General features: G+C 46.9%; 1 protein-coding gene across 4 annotated transcripts in view; it reads left to right on the top strand.

The window, feature by feature from the left end:
• prickle2b (prickle homolog 2b) overlaps positions 1-16,127 on the top strand; it is a 70,657-nt gene that overhangs the window by 47,624 nt on the left and 6,906 nt on the right. For 2 of the 4 annotated variants that reach the window (XM_056605953.1, XM_056605952.1), the window contains one exon: positions 12,116-12,299. In XM_056605953.1, the coding sequence (XP_056461928.1) occupies positions 12,116-12,299 (184 nt within the window). Of the gene's footprint in view, positions 1-6,269; positions 6,758-12,115; positions 12,300-16,127 lie in introns of those variants that run through there. The other 2 variants (XM_056605955.1, XM_056605954.1) reach the window with 2 other exon arrangements.

The following is a 16,127-nucleotide window of genomic DNA, read 5'->3' as shown; positions in this document are numbered from 1 at the left end:
AAACAGCCGTGCTGGCCTAGCAGGCCGGCTGGCTCTGCTGTAAACAGCGGCGTGTCTGGGTCATTAGCTCCTCTCAGGGCGCTGCTCTGACCGCCTGCTAATGGGCCACACTCTAAATAAGTACAAGAGGAGTGGGGAGAGGGAGTGGGAGGGCTGCCAGCCGGGTGAGAGGGCAGCCGACCCTGGATGGGGAGAGGGACCGGCGATCAGGTGAACAGGTGGAGGAGGGGAGGGGGAAGGGAGATCTGGTTGAGTTCCACCTCGAACTGGCGTGTTTTTCTTTTTTGCCAAACATTCTTGCACAAGCCTAATTTCAGAAACAACATTGCGAGGCCAAAATGGGTCGGTCTGCCAGTTGGGTTATCTTGCCGATGGAAAATAGAGGTGCCTTTCCAAAGACCCATCGGGCTCAGTCGAAAACAATTTGTCAGAATGTATTTGCGTGCATGCGTCTCCGCGTGTCAGCGTCTCGATTGCCAGGCATCGGCCGTCAGTCGCTGGGACCGATTCCCGCCCTGGACTCTCCCGTCTGTTCTCGTACATGTCTGAAGTGCCCCACCTCGGAACATAACTGCCTGCATGCCACAGCACTCCGGTCAATACTGCTTTGTCTTTATTGTCCTCGACCTGCAGTGATCAGGCCCACAGTCAGCCAGTCACGTCTCAGGGAAGGACACACACACACACACACACACACACACACACACACACACACACACACACACACACACACACACACACACACACACACACACACACACACACACACACACACACACACACACACACACTAATCTATAGCTTCTATGGACCCTGTAGGCCCTGTGTCGAGAAATCCTGCGGTTCCTATAATGAATAGAGAGAGGCAGAGAGAGTGTGTCTGGCTATCATCAGTTGCAGTTGGTGGGAGGAAATACAGTAACAAGGTGAAATGGAAGATATACTGTATATATATCCAGAGGTTTTCTTCTTGGCCTTGATTGTTGCGATGGAATATTGACAAATGGATGAGATGCTCTCTGGGAACATCTTGTTCCATGTGTGGCAATTTATGAACTGGTCTCTGCGTTGAATCCTGCGTATTGCAAATGAAAATGTGTTTTTTTATCAGTAGTTATTGTTTGTTTGGTTGTATCTTAGTTTTTTTCTTGCATGGCTTGATAAAGATTATGCTTTTCCTTGTTGCATTTTCCTGTGCCAAACGACCGAATAAATGTTTTTTCTTTGTCTATAAACACAGTAGCCCTATACTGCACAATGGATCTCTTAATGAAATGATAAATCCAGCAGGTAAAAACAGGGTCGTTGTTTATTATCATGATTCCAATAAAACAACACCAGTAAATCTGGGTTATCTCTCTTCCATCTTAAGTTGTACTAATGATTTCGGAGCCTTTCTCTTCAGGATTTTTTTACCTTTCTTTATTTTTTATCTTTATCTCTTCCTCGCTAACCAGAGACTGAAGTCGAGTAATCCTTTTGGTCTACTTGGTCTACTCTCCACCCTGGCAGATCCCCAGGTCCATGGACTGCAGTGTGTGTGTGTGTGTGTGTGTGTGTGTGTGTGTGTGTGTGTGTGTGTGTGTGTGTGTGTGTGTGTGTGTGTGTGTGTGTGTGTGTGTGTGTGTGTGTGTGTGTGTGTGTGTGTGTTGGCATGGGGGGGGGGGGTGGGGGGTGTAGATGTGTAGAGCTGCCTATAGTATCATCGATATGTGTGTTGTATTCCATCGCTGCTCCGGTTCCCATGTCTGAGCTTGTACTTGTTGGGCCCGTGTGAGGTGCCAGCCTTCATGTTAAGTATGCTACACAATGCATCTTCATAAAGAGACTTGTATACAAGCCTAGTAGATATTTTGCTTAATACTGAACCGTTTGCACACTTGCTACCACCTAAAGTAAATATTTGAACATGGCATGGCGGCGAGTTTCAGACAGTTTATTATGGGTGACGCTTGGACTTCATCATCACAGGAGAGCTTCAGTGAATGTTAAGTGGTCGCCTTGGCCAACACAGTGTAGCAAACAGACCGTGTCACACAAAGATGTCCTTTTTTAGAAACAACGCTCTCTTCTTATCCCTCTCTTGGTTCTGCTACAGCTTCCCCATTGCTTCATAGCTGAATCATGACCCACGATCAATTCATCTTCATGTTCAGAACCCTGTGGTTCTGCTGAACAGCAACGCAAGACTGACACTCAGTCTCTTCCCAGAGTGAGGTAGGTCTCTCTCTCCAGAAACTCTCCAAATCAAATTCAGCATGCTTCACTCCTTCTAACAACCCAACGGATCACTCTGTACACGCTTACCTTGTGATCTCCTTCATAATAGAAGCCATTGTGTTGCTCTAGGCTTTACACCGTCCTAACAATCGGAGGTGGTATTATGTTTCACCTCTGTGGCTGCTGTCCAGTGCGTCAGCGATCAAGCTCAAAAGGATGCAGGGATCAATTATTTATAGAACATCTGCTTGGTCAACCACACAACAAGTGGGAACATATGGACCAAAGGGCAATGTGATCATTCCCTCCAAGAGACGGAGGACTGCACCACATACAATAAACCGTGGCTCTGTTTGGAAGTATGGATGTCATGTGGATGAATGACGTGAAGATCTCTTGTTAATAAAGAGTGGGACTTAAATATAAAGAGAAAAGGATAAAGTGTGTGAGAGAGAGAGAGTGTGAGGGTGTGTGAGAGAGAGAGAGAGAGAGATAGAGAGAGAGAGAGATAGGCACTGACGCCCACCGTGATGCTCATCATCTTGGTCATGATGACTGGGAGGATGTGAGGCAGATCAGTGGAGGCTGAATGAGAGTTGAGTCAGTGAAGGACGGCTGTGGGCTGTGGGAGGTTTGGTCGGTGGGTGGTTCATTCATGGAGCAGCGATGTCTATCTGCGTCAAATATGCGGGGGGGGGGGGGGGGGGGGGTTTACTGCAGGAGGAACTGAAGACATACATGCTCTCGGAACGTTTCCTTCAAGAGAGATTTCCAGGCACCGATTGCAAAGCGAGATAGATGTGAAAGTGAATTCGTATCACAGATCGTTGTCTGCGCACACATGGGAACAATAATTCCCGAGCACTACATTACCATTGCATCTTGCTCATCATCCTCTGATGGAAGAATGTTTCTCTCTCCTGCTGCTCTCCCTTCTTCTCTTAAACAACAGAAGATGATCTGATCTTTGAATCACAACCCGCATTGACAGCGAGGGGCTGGGAACCGGTGCTTTCCGCACGGTATATCGGCATGGAAACGATGCTTCACGGCCCTGGAGACCCCCTGTCTAGGGCAGAGATGGATGGACTGATGGATAGGTGGAGGGGCGGTGGTGGAGGGATGATCCAGAGGAGAGGGGAGGGCGGAGTGCCTTTCTCCTTGTGTAAGTGGGCCACTATGGGCAGAAATAGCACCGTCAACCCCTGGGAGGACTTATTCCACAAGGTCACCCTTTGGCTCTTGGCTAAGTGTCTCTCTGTCTGTCTGTGTGTTTGTCGGTCTGTCTGTGTGTCTGTCTATCTGTCTGCCTGCTCTCTTTATTTGTGTCTCAGATATTCTATCGGTATGTCCGTCCTCCTCCCCCTCTCTCTCTCTCCGGGGGTTAATGGTTTGCATAGCGCTGTTCATCCACAAGGCAGAGACTAACGGTATGTATGAAGCGGAGTGAAAATAGCCCTAACGAGCCCTCCAAGCTAATTACAATTGAAGCAGACACACTGGACCTTTTCCCCCAGCTTTTTGTCGCCTCCGGACGAATACAATGTCACCCCTTTAGCCCCGTAACGAATAAATCCAGTTAACGTGAACGCTGAGGGAATAATAGCCACTTATCTAAAGGGAACACCAGTAGGGTAGAGGGGCTCTGGAGTGAGGGACCCAGTGTTCCCCAGCATATCCTCATGTTACGCTCCACCAGAGAGCAGGCAGGGGTTGGCCCGTTGGCAATCACACTAGCCCATAACTCCGGATTCCAATTCAAACAATTCAGTCTGGGGTGGGAGCGGTGGGGGATGGAAGCTAGTTCCAACACTAGTTTGATCAGCCTTGTCCTTGGCTGCTTTATCTCAGTCAGACAGAATGGGGGTAGTTCCCCTATCCTCCATGCTGCCTGTTAGGGGCAAGAAGGGGAAAAAAGTGCTTGCTCTCTCTCTCTCTCTTGCTCTTTCTCTCTCTTTCTTTCTGTCTCTCGCTCTTTCCCTCCTTCTCCTGCTCTCTTCCTCCCTCTCCCCCAGCGAGTCTGTGTTGGATCTCAGCTGTTGCGGGGAGTCCCAGCTGCCCCGTGTGTTGACTCTAGAGTGATAGTCATCAGCATTTGCCACATGCAGGAGAGAGAGAGATTGAGAGGTAGTTTTTGAAAATACAGCTTAGAAAACAGAAGGGGAGGGTTACATGGAGACGTGTGGGATACACCTTATTAAACCCACGCGATTGATTTAACAGATGGGTTTTTCTTGCACTATCTCTGAGATTATAAATCAGTTTCTTCTTTGCGTGATAATATCATTCCCAAGCGCTGCAACTTTCCTGCATATTTCAGATTAGACACGGGCGGCTGTGAATCACGTAAGCAGAACATCTCTCATTCCCGGTGCCTTGATGGACAATAAAGGCCCGATATGCTCTTACATGCTTGGGAAGGGAGTAACCCGGTTTGGCTCACTTGGCTAAAATTACCCTGCAGAGGCTGGCGGTGCATGCCAAGGGTTCTGTCCAGTGCTATCTGTGGTATGTCCCCCAACATGGCCTCTGTTTATGTCCTGGCTGTGCCCTGGCTTTCCAAATGGAAGCGCCACAGCAAGCCTGGGACCAGTTCATTGGGGGATAGGTCTTTTGGGGGTGAAGGGGGGGGGGGGGGGGGGGCATTGGCCGTACCCCATTGGCCGTACCCCAAAACAAGTGGACCACGTCCTGTAGTTACGGCTAAACGCTGGGCGCTTGTCACTGGTTAGAAAGCCTTGCAGGTAGGCCCTAAGTATACAGCCTGAGCAGTAATTGATAGTCTGGGGTATTGTTGAAGGTAATTATACACTCTGGTGTGTAAATGCCTCAGTGTAGTGCAAGTCATCCGTACACGTGTGAGGGCGCTCCTCAGGCCAGAAAGGGCTGTTTTCAAACACACACACACACACACACACACACACACACACACACACACACACACACACACACACACACACACACACACACACACACACACACACACACACACACACACACACACACACACACACAATACACACAAAACACAATGCACACCACACACACAAACCTACACCCATTTACGCACACACACACAGTACACACACACACACACACACACACACACACACACACACACACACACACACACACACACACACACACACACACACACACACACACACACACACACACACACACACACACACACACACACACACACAAAAGCCATGTTAATATTATTATTAAGTATTCCACACATGAAATTTCAACATGCTGCCTATATAGATTGGTAGTTTCATTGAATATATGGGGGAAATTACTAAAATTGACTTTGTATCTGAAGGGTTTTGTTTGAACAGCCGACTGTTCAGTCAGCTGTAATATAAACGCATATTCTAATCCTTCAATATTTAAGTCCCTCCTTGATGTATTCAATACAGTATTATCCAATTTCAACCTTTATTGGATATAATGACATATTATTACCTGATAATAACACAATTTATGCTGAAGCTTACATCAAAGTGAAAGAAATTATCTTTAAGGGCATGGTTGGCTGTTAGTCGTTAATCTGAATAATAATTATTTGGGCCCATGAGCTATACCAAACGACCTTGTTATTACAAAATAGTTTGTATAATCCAATTAATTCTATTTTGCACATCTATTGAAAATACTTTCATTGGGTCAGCAGGCGTTACTCCTCCTTTATCCTGCTAATGTCCGCTTCTTATGTTAAACAGCACCATTTTGTTTACAGGGCTTCACCTCTGTCTCTCAGGACAGCCCCTGTGGCTCCCCCTCGTCTATCCCCCCTTCTCCCCCAGCCTTCCTCGCCGATTGCCCCGGGCCAGTTGATTTGGGGATGTTTTGTTTTTTGTGCATGCAAATTATCTCAAAATACAAGTCATTCATGCTTCTAATTGTACCAGTGTTAGCACGTTAACTTGGTGAGATCAAACGGCATCATTAGCATGAGGGGAGGGTTGAAATAAAGGGAGAGAGGGGAGAGGGGAGGGGAGGGGAGGGGAGCGCTTGGTTGGAGCAAAAGGGAAAGAGCTTAGTGACGGTATTCATTCGGCCAGTTGCAAGTGAGCGGAGCGGAGCGTCTCGTTCCTTTCTAGCAGATTTCACTGAACTTTTCTTTTTTTAAATAGCCTACTACCCTGCATCGCTGAAGGAGATAGCTATGTTTTTTATTTGGATGGCACAGTCTGGATTTCCTGCTCGCATTGGATCTGGGACTTAAAGTGAGGGGATTTTATGTTTACAGCTTACACTGGTCGCTTGGTTCAAACACCGCACCACCAAGACACAGCGACTGGAGAATTTGTTTGCAGAGCTCGGCTGTTGGAGCGGAACGGGCATTTTGTGAGCGGGGCGAATTTGCGCTTTGGCCACAGTCACCAGAGAACTGTCCGGCGTGAATGATTTTTGGGTTAATGCGACTGGAACTGTGTGACAAAAGTATGCAATGAGGAAGATACTACGTTTTAAAAGTACCCACGTCGAGATCGGAGCTATGACTTTCCTCCTCTGTAGTCTGTAAAAGGTAAGGAGATGCGCACGGATCCTTCTCCCTTTTCAATTTAAATAAACTTGCAAGAAAGAGAAGAAAGTCTAAATTGCAAATATATCTACAGTGTTCATTTTAACCCTCCACCGGAACACGCGCACAAAAGCGCACCAACGCACGCACACAGTGACATAGAGAGGCGTAAATGTATTATTTTATAAGCTTATGTGCTCAGTAGTTTTTAACGAAAATTCTCCCCTCTAATTGCAATTAAGAGATCCTAATTTTTCGTAGTTTTTACTAATAAAATAGGTATTACAACCATACATATTGCTGATATTCCTTTGAAGTGACCCACAATTTATTTGATTGACTAGGCTACTTTATGTGGTTGTTGTCCATAGGTCACCTTGGATTTACATATGACGATATCTACAGCGAATTCTAACTTTAGCCGTTGCCCACAGTTACTGTATATAGCAGCGGATGGGCCTATGGTAGCGCGCCTTGGTGACAACATTTTGAGTCTCACAGAATGCTTTGTAGCTATTCTAGACATGCCATACTTCACCCAGTCCTGAGAGGGTGTTGAGGAAGCTTTTGGCCAAGTTGCCAACCCAAATACGTCATCAGTAGCTTAATAACGTCACCTTTTCCCGAGGAGTGCTTTAGATTCTGCAGATGACTGAAAAAACATTGTCGTTATGATATAAAGTCCACTCACTTTGTCTCTTTCTCGGTACGTCTTTACTCTCTCACACACTCAGCCACAAGCAGATATCCGTCACAAAAGCAGAAGATGAATATGTGTGGGGAGAATTTAAAAAAGGGTTCCGTGTGTGTATGTATATGTCTGTGGGCCTGATGTCTGTGAACTGGCTTTTACTAGTATAGCATTACAGATTGGATTGTTGCAGACAACTGCAATTATCCATGGTAACTCACTCTGAACTCCACAGTGGCATGCTATCTAAGACTAGAGTAGGCGTCAGACGGTGGGAACCCATGTATCGTACATTATGTATCCAGAATGGAAGTTCCCTCCCTCAGTTTGGGGACTTGATGCTGAAACTAAAATGGCAACATTCTTAACCAGCATTTCAAAACCATGTGTTTTCCTCCGCCCCACAAAAAAGTAAGACAAAAAGTTAAAGAGAAAGCCGGAGTCTGCCCCCCCATTTTCCCCCGTCAGTCCAGAGAAAACAAAAGGAGAGGCAGGGAAGAAAAGACAAGAGGGGACTTGGCTGCCGTGCGCACCCAGCTGTTTGGTTGTCTCTCTCTCTCTCTCTCTCTCTCTCTCTCTCTCTCTCTCTCTCTCTCTCTCTCTCTCTCTCTCTCTCTCTCTCTCTCTCTCTCTCTCTCTCTCTCTCTCTCTCCGTCCTTGTCTCTGTCTCTCTCTCTGTGCCTCGGTCTGTCTCTACCCCATCGCTTATTTCCTCTGTGCAACCATTTAGACAAGGCATCCTAATCCCACCATAGTGAATGATGCCATGGAAAGGAATAGCGAGCACGGTTGTTTAAGAGCCGCTCATGAGCGACTGTGATGCACTCTCTCAACACAACAAAGGACAGACTTACACCAAAGAAGAGGACTGGGGGGGGGGGATGTGTTTTTAGAGGAGGTTGAATAGAGCTGCATGCAGTCACGGACTCACTGGTTCCCTTCTTGGCTACTCTTGCCCCTGAGCAAGAGGCCTAAACGTGGCTGATGTTTGTTGCCATGTACTGTGGCCAGCTTCGTCAGACAGTGTGTGAATGAATGTTTGGTTGAAAGTGGATGCTTGAATTGTAAAGTGGTTTGAGTGTCTCCCAATGGTTAGACACGTATGAGTGGTTAGAACAGTCAATTAACCTTCCAATGACATAAGAAAAGGATTACCGAAATACAGAATGTCCAAAAATGTATATGGTTTTGTGTTATCCTCATCATTTCAGCATCATGGTATTTAGTTTGAGCCCTGTTTGGTCACGGATCATTCAGAAGGCAATCTATGAGTCAGGTCTGCAAGTAAAAGTTTTAAGTTTCCACAGTGTTTACTTAACAAACCAATGTTAGTGTGACTGATGACACCACCAGTACCTAGTTAATTATTAAGACCACCCTATCCCTGCCCCCCTACACACACACACACACACACACACACACACACACACACACACACACACACACACACACACACACACACACACACACACACACACACACACACACACACACAAACTCCCACTTACCTCTCAACAAATGAAATCCCCCAGCTCCCTGGACAGGAAAAGGCCAATAACGTCCAAAGGAGGAAGTGGTCTATTCCACTTTCCTTTCTTAACCGTGCCCCTGTGCTTACAGGGGCTTCGCTGAAGTGATGTACTTAACTTATATTACCGGAGCACTCTTATCCGTCCTAATTGAAATCACAGATGACAAGAGCCTCTGTGGGGTCGCGTTTCAACAGTAGAGCCGGGCCCAGGGTGGTCTTAAGAGACAGGAATTCAGTAAACCCCGCGCTGAGAAATAGGAGGATAGGGAGGATATTGAGGAGGGGGGGGGGGGGGGGGGCGGTGGTTATCAGCCGTTTTGAAGCCAGTCACTTTATGAAAGGTGGAAGGATATGAAGAGGAATGAAGGACGATGCACCAGGGCTGGACAACGCAAACAAACGAGTCCACGCTAATCCCTGAGCGTCTAAACATATGACCCGTCAGCCAGCAGAGCCAGGGCCCCGGTCTCACCGAGCACTACGGTTGTGCATTCTGAAATCCTTTTTTCCTGTTCCTTCGGGGTCCTGTTTGCCGCCCGCCTGGGTTATTTATATACCTCTATCACCAGGCGTGCGTCCTCAACCCAAGGCAGAATCCAGCGCAGCCCGGCACCTGGCACCGTGTCAGAAGAGTGGGAGATGTGTGCGAAACATGCCCATTCTCCGCCGTCTTCCTGTTCATTGGTGCCACTTCCGACCGCCGTCGTGAATCACCGTCGGCTTTCTGTCACCCCTCGTCGGGAGCCAACGCGGCGGTGTAGCGCGTGCGCAGCCATGTGTCAGCGAGGCTGGTGTTGAAGGGGAAAGGCAACGCGGTGCTCCATCCCCCGTGGCGGTGGTTATGAGCGTGTGTTTGTGCAGATGGGTTAGTGTCTTCCCAGGTGTTCGCCCATGCATTAGTAATGATGGAGAGGAGGCCACGGCAATGTCATAAAGGGACCGTTGGGGGGTGTGCTGCCTCCAGGCTATGTATCACCCCGCTGGGACAAGCGGCTGTTGACCTGTTCTGACGCTGGGTGACTTCATCAGAGGAAGATGCTGCCCACCTTTCCTATCAATATTCATCAGATTGATATCTGACCATTTTCATGTGTTGTTGTTATTCACACAGACATCTGGCCAAGTATGTGGCTTGCAGTAGAAAGTATCGGCCTTTAGGGGCTCTGGAAGTCGCAGAGGCCTGTTGTTTTGATGACTGGATCCGTAAGTGGCGTAATATGTATTGTGGCTTACGGCTGACGAGGGACAAGCCTCAAGTGCTGATGGATAATTCAACTTTAAATACTATATGTATGTTTATGTTGTTCTGAATAAGTGTAGGGTCCTGCTTTGTTTGACGTGTGGCGGCATGCTACAGGGCTGTTGCAGTCACTGAGCCACCAAAGCATTTTAAGCGCTTTCCCACATTTATTCAATCATCAAAATCCATCAGGGCTAAGCCTAAAACGACATTGTGTCATCAAACAGTCAAAGACTCTAACTATATGTTGTTGTAAAAAACGCTAAGACCCTTATTCCTTCATCAAACATTACCCCGTCAGGTTCAGAACAGTAATCTGTATGTAAGGAATACACAGAGCTTTCTTTGTTTTGTTCATAGAAAACCTGGGCTGAAAGTCCTTTCAGTTCCTACTGTCGGGTGTCCTGCGTTTGTTGCTAAGCTCACTCCATTTTTTCTTTACGGTAAGGCAAGGTCAGAGAATGGGTGGGGCGGGCCGGCGTCTGTCTGGGGTTGGTAATGGGATTGTCTGCCTGCTGGGGCAGCCTGCCGGGCCAGTGGGGGTCAGTGGGACGTGACCTGCTAGCCGCCGGGCATTTCCTGGTCAGTGTCGGAGCTTAGTGCTGTCAAGGACGCGGTGGAATGTCTAATCTGATGTCTTACTGGCTGCACACACCCCGTGACTGCATCGAGTTTAGATGGGTGTTGTATTTATAGTGCTTGATATAGTTATCAAAAGCTCATATTGTGTCAAGATTGTGGTGCTATTTTAAGAAATACTGTTTGATATCTTAGTGGGGGAAATATCTTACCTCCTCCAAAGTATGAACTAGCCAATATATCCATTACGCCCAAAATATATTTTCCCTAACCTTTATCGATCTTATCCAAATCTCAAATGTATTCTTGACTGCTCACTGGATATGTCTTCAATGATAGCGGCGTGAGTTTTTGATTAACACTCCAGACAGTATTTCCTCAACTTGCACTAGGATACGCGGGCGTGTCTGACGAGACACTATCTTGGCCCAGCATCTGCTAGTATTTCAAGCTAACCGTGTACACAGAGTAGTTTGAGATAGTCTAAGGGAGATAATGGTGCGTGCGTGTGTGTGTGCGTGTGTGTGTGTGTGTGTGTGTGTGTGTGTGTGTGTGTGTGTGTGTGTGTGTGTGTGTGTGTGTGTGTGTGTGTGTGTGTGTGTTGCTAAGCCCTGTACTGTGTTCCATCACTGTCATAGGGTGTGTGTGTATTGGGGTCTCCCCCTGCCTGTTTGTCATAACATCCCCTGGTGCAGGTGTTTCTAGAAGCCATTGTAGTAAATCTGTGGCATTCGTGTATTGCTGCGAGGGACACAGCAGGACACCTTGACTTCTAAACCCTGACCACTGAACCGCTGGAGTTGATGTTTCACATCGTATCACACCATTACCGTCTGCCTCAGACCATTGGTTTATGGTTCCAAACTGATGTGCTTTATATTACAGGGGATAGTGTAATGGTTATGGTGTTCAGGACGACTCCCAGTAGATAGGTACTGGGTTTCAGCTAGAATGTTTACACGCTACTGAATGCTGTTGGCATTCGTGAGCAAAATGCCTTACCCTTAACCGTTTCATAATTAATGACCTGTGTATAAAAATATGTGTTCAATTATTAAACATAGCCAAAAGTAGCTTGTTTAATAGTCATGTCATGTCCTCAAGCACTTACCTTAGTTGGGGCTCTCAATCAACATGGTTCGATGGGTGGAAATCTTTTGAATTGATTCAATTGCCTGACCACCATTCTCTCTCTCTCTCTCTCTCTCTCTCTCTCTCTGTCTCTGTCTCTGTCTCTGTCTCTGTCTCTGTCTCTCTCTCTCTCTCTCTCTCTCTCTCTCTCTCTCTCTCTCTCTCTCTCTTGTCCTTTCTCAATGGCAGGAAGATCTGTGTGCACTGTAAGTGTCGCCGAGAGGAGCATGCAGTGACGGCCATGCCCGTGGAGATGGAGAAGACGGTCACCAAGCTCATGTACGACTTCCAGAGGAACTCCACCTCAGACGACGACTCCGGCTGCGCCCTGGAGGAGTACGCTTGGATACCCCCCGGCCTCAAGCCAGAGCAGGTAGATAACAGCCTCTCACCTGGTCCCACGCCTGGTCCCACACCTGGTTACACATACACAGGAGCCCAAACTACAGATGGTAGCCACCTGGAAGAAACCAGCATCACACCTGATCACACACCTGGTCAAACATAACTAGGAACCCAAGCCAACGCAGGTAGGGATCTGATATAAACTAGCATCTCACCTGATCACACACCTAGTAAAACATAACCAGGAACCCAAGCCATTGCAGATAGCTAACTGGTAGAAACTAGCGTCTCACCTGGTCAAACATAACCAGGAACCCAAGCCAGCGCAGGTGGTGATCTGGTAGATACTGGTCTGGTCTTTCAGGTTCCCTACTTCCACTCTTAGTCCATGACAATTTGACAATTTCTAGCCACTTCATATGAATGATACATCAGTTCATCTTTATGTACTTAAGTCTTTATTACAGGTTATGATCTGATTCCCATTTAATTCAGCTTTTAAAAATGACATATTGCCTGGTTTTACTTGGCTTCATTATAATGTACTGCTATAAATATTGAGCTGAACCACTTATATCCATTACTAGCAATATTCATTTTTATAGCTGTAATTAATATGTTCCAGATTGCTCCCAGCCATGTCAATATAAATATAAACACACCCCTTTTTATCCGAGCAGTGTTCAACATGTCTTCAAGATGTTGCATGTAGCAAAGATGACATGTGCTGGTTAGAATAATCCCCCTTCAGCAGAAAGCATGTTTATAGCTACTTTAATTGACTGTTCCAAAGCTGCTAAATTCCAAAACACATTACAGGCTGTGTGGAGCAATCCCTGTAAGGAAACCTAGAGAAGGAAACACATCTATAAGACCCAATGAGCTGGAGGTATCTCAGTTTTTTTTTATGGAACAATGAAAGTGTTTTATAGAAGCTTGTTTTATCCTCTTCATAGATTGAAGGCCGGTCTTACTGCTCAAAGTGCAACTGGTCAATATATATTGAAGAGTCATCCATCCCGAACGCTGTGCAAAGCCATTCCTCATCCGGCACCCAGGGGTCAATGGAGTAAATTTGCTTCTCGTACAGCCGGAGATGTTCTGTGGGATAATAGTTAAAATGGCAACAGTGTTTACTGACCCCGGGGAAGACAAAGCACACTGAGCTAGAACAAAGACCTGGGCCTTATCTTTACACAGGTATGACTACATAATGGCTACCTAATCAACAATACCTATCTGTGGGAAACGGTGATGTAGCAAGAGCACGAGAACATATATCTATATTTTTATATTTGAATCACCATAGCCCACATCAGAACATAGTATAATCAATTCGTGGTGCACTTAGTTTCAAGCCATTTGTAGTTTCATAATCTAAAGGCGAAACCTCAAGCTCGAGCTGTGGAACAAAATGTGTTTTGACTCCTGGCAGCTGAGCGGTGGAAGTATGTCTGTGACGGTCTTTCGTTGACCCGCGTTGTCAACTGAAAGGTTCCACCGGGGAATGAGAGAACTTGAGCTTATCGTGAGGATCTGATGGCTCCAAGCCCCCCCTCCATCATAAGGCACACTGTATCTATTCACCATGTCAAGAGCAGGGGGGGGACATTCTTCCGTTCAACCATGAGGGGTGTCGGATCGCAACGGGGTGGGCCGGGCTGATTCCTGCTCCACGGGGGGGTGTTCTGTAAAACACGATGGATGGATTATGAGGAATAAACACACCCTCCCCCCCACTAAACCATGTGTGTGTACGCGAGTACATGGTGTGTATATAAGTGACACTTCAGGATTATTGCTAATAGCAAAACCATGTTCATGAGATTCCAGTCGATGTAAATGTTATGGAAGATTAGACGCCTGCTTTCCAAAGAATACAGATTGCAGAGATGTGGCTTATGAGAGAGAGAGAGAGAGAGAGAGAGAGAGAGAGAGAGAGAGAGAGAGAGAGAGAGAGAGAGAGAGAGAGAGAGAGAGAGAGAGAGAGAGAGAGAGAGAGAGAGAGAGAGAGAGAGAGAGAGAGAGAGAGAGAGAGAGAGAGAGAGAGAGATACTGCTTCTGTTAATATTCTATCCTAAACCTCCCCCCTCTGGTCTTGGATGTTGCCAGGATACGACATGGGGAGGCCAAACATGTGATCAAGCAAGTGTTCAGCAACTAGTGTCTCCCCATATAAGCAGAGTCCATTGTTTCATTACTTTTGTCCATCTTCTCACTATGAGCCAAATTAAAAAACTATGAATTGTATATATTCATATTTTGTCAGTTAATCATCTGGTCCAATCACGCAGTAACGGAGAAGCGGCAGAGTGTTCTCCAAAACGTAAGCCCTCTAAAGCAATTGTTATGTTCTCTCCAAGAACAGTTCACATTATCTTTCAATATTTGCTGTTTCATCTCACGTGAGCTTGGGATCGATTTGGGCCTCTGTCGTGCTTTCACCACCATCTCTCTCCTGTATTGTTCCCAAGTAGCTTGTTCAGGGAACAAATGTCCCACTTTGGTTTCTCTTCCTCCCTGTATGTGTGTTCCTGTAGAGCGATCACCAACTGCCACTCATCTCCATCCCCCCCCCTCTGGTTTTTGAAGCCCTACAATTTGCTTTGGCCTGCGGTAAACATGCTTCTCTGTACAGTGAATAACTCAGCTCTGGCCTTTGGTTCTGTCTGCTTTTGATTACGGTTATTATCACAAGGTGTTCCTGCTGCCTCTCACTTTGTCTGTTCTGTGTTTTTGAGACTCTATCTTCCGGGTGATCTTTTCCTCCTAGGCATAGGCCTTTGACCCTTATACCGTTTCTCCTGTTGATGTTGGAACCCAGTCCTGGGATTTGGGATTTGGTGGTGTGTGTGTGTGTGTGTGTGTGTGTGTGTGTGTGTGTGTGTGTGTGTGTGTGTGTGTCTGTGTCTGTGTCTGTGTCTGTGTCTGTGTGTGTGTGTGTGTGTGTGTGTGTGTGTGGTGGGGGGGTGGAGGTGTGTGCACACGCAAGCCTGTGTGTGAATTTTGTGTGTGTAGGTGTGTGTGCGCGCGCGCATGCCCGGTTGTGTGTGTGTGCGTGTCTTTGTGTGTGTGTCTGTGTGTTTTTCTTTCTTGTTTGCCTATGGGATCTGGGTGATTTATCCAGGCTTGACCACAGCCGGGTTTTCTTAGAATACGTGGATCCCCTCAGTGCCTTGGGCCGTGCTGGTGGACTGAATACCATAACCCCATCACCCCACTTTCCATCCATCCTTCCCCCGTCCAGCCACTACAGTCCAGAAGCCAACCAAAGCTTTAGCACGGACTTGGGTTACACTTAAAACATGAGCCCCCTGCCTGCCACTCCTGGCAGCTATAAATTCATTCTAACGACAAAGTCAATGCTATAGTGTTACTTTTGTTTTTCTCCACACTGCTTAACACCTCTCCCTCACCCCCCCCCCCCCCCCTTCCCTGACTTGGCCCTGAAACCAAGCCAGACGACTGCAGAGGGACAGTTAAGCTTGAAAACACACCAGGCTCTGAAATATCTGTATGATTACAGAGCAGGAATGAAGAGAGGCTTAGGTGATGGTACAGTTTATCTTTTTATTTTTTGGTCGATATGCGCTGGTGCACGTCATTATGATTGAGGTTAATCTGTGTGTGGGTGAGTGGGAGAGTCGGGCTCTGTATCTGTTCCAAGGACAAAGCTAATGGGTTGCCGTGTGCAGACCCATTGGTTTGGAAATGTAGGCCATTAAGAGGCTCCCCTACTCAACAGGTATTGATCTTCTCTCTTTTTTCAACCCCTCAGCCAGGAATCTTTTTATTTTGAGTCTCAGGAAACCAATCAGCGTTCTATTTAACACCCTGTGCCGTGGGTTACTCTCAG

The sequence above is a fragment of the Gadus chalcogrammus genome, chromosome 13 (assembly GCF_026213295.1).
Source record: "Gadus chalcogrammus isolate NIFS_2021 chromosome 13, NIFS_Gcha_1.0, whole genome shotgun sequence".
In the NCBI taxonomy this organism is placed as follows: Eukaryota; Metazoa; Chordata; class Actinopteri; order Gadiformes; family Gadidae; genus Gadus; species Gadus chalcogrammus.
This window is presented reverse-complemented; position numbering and strand designations above follow the sequence as displayed.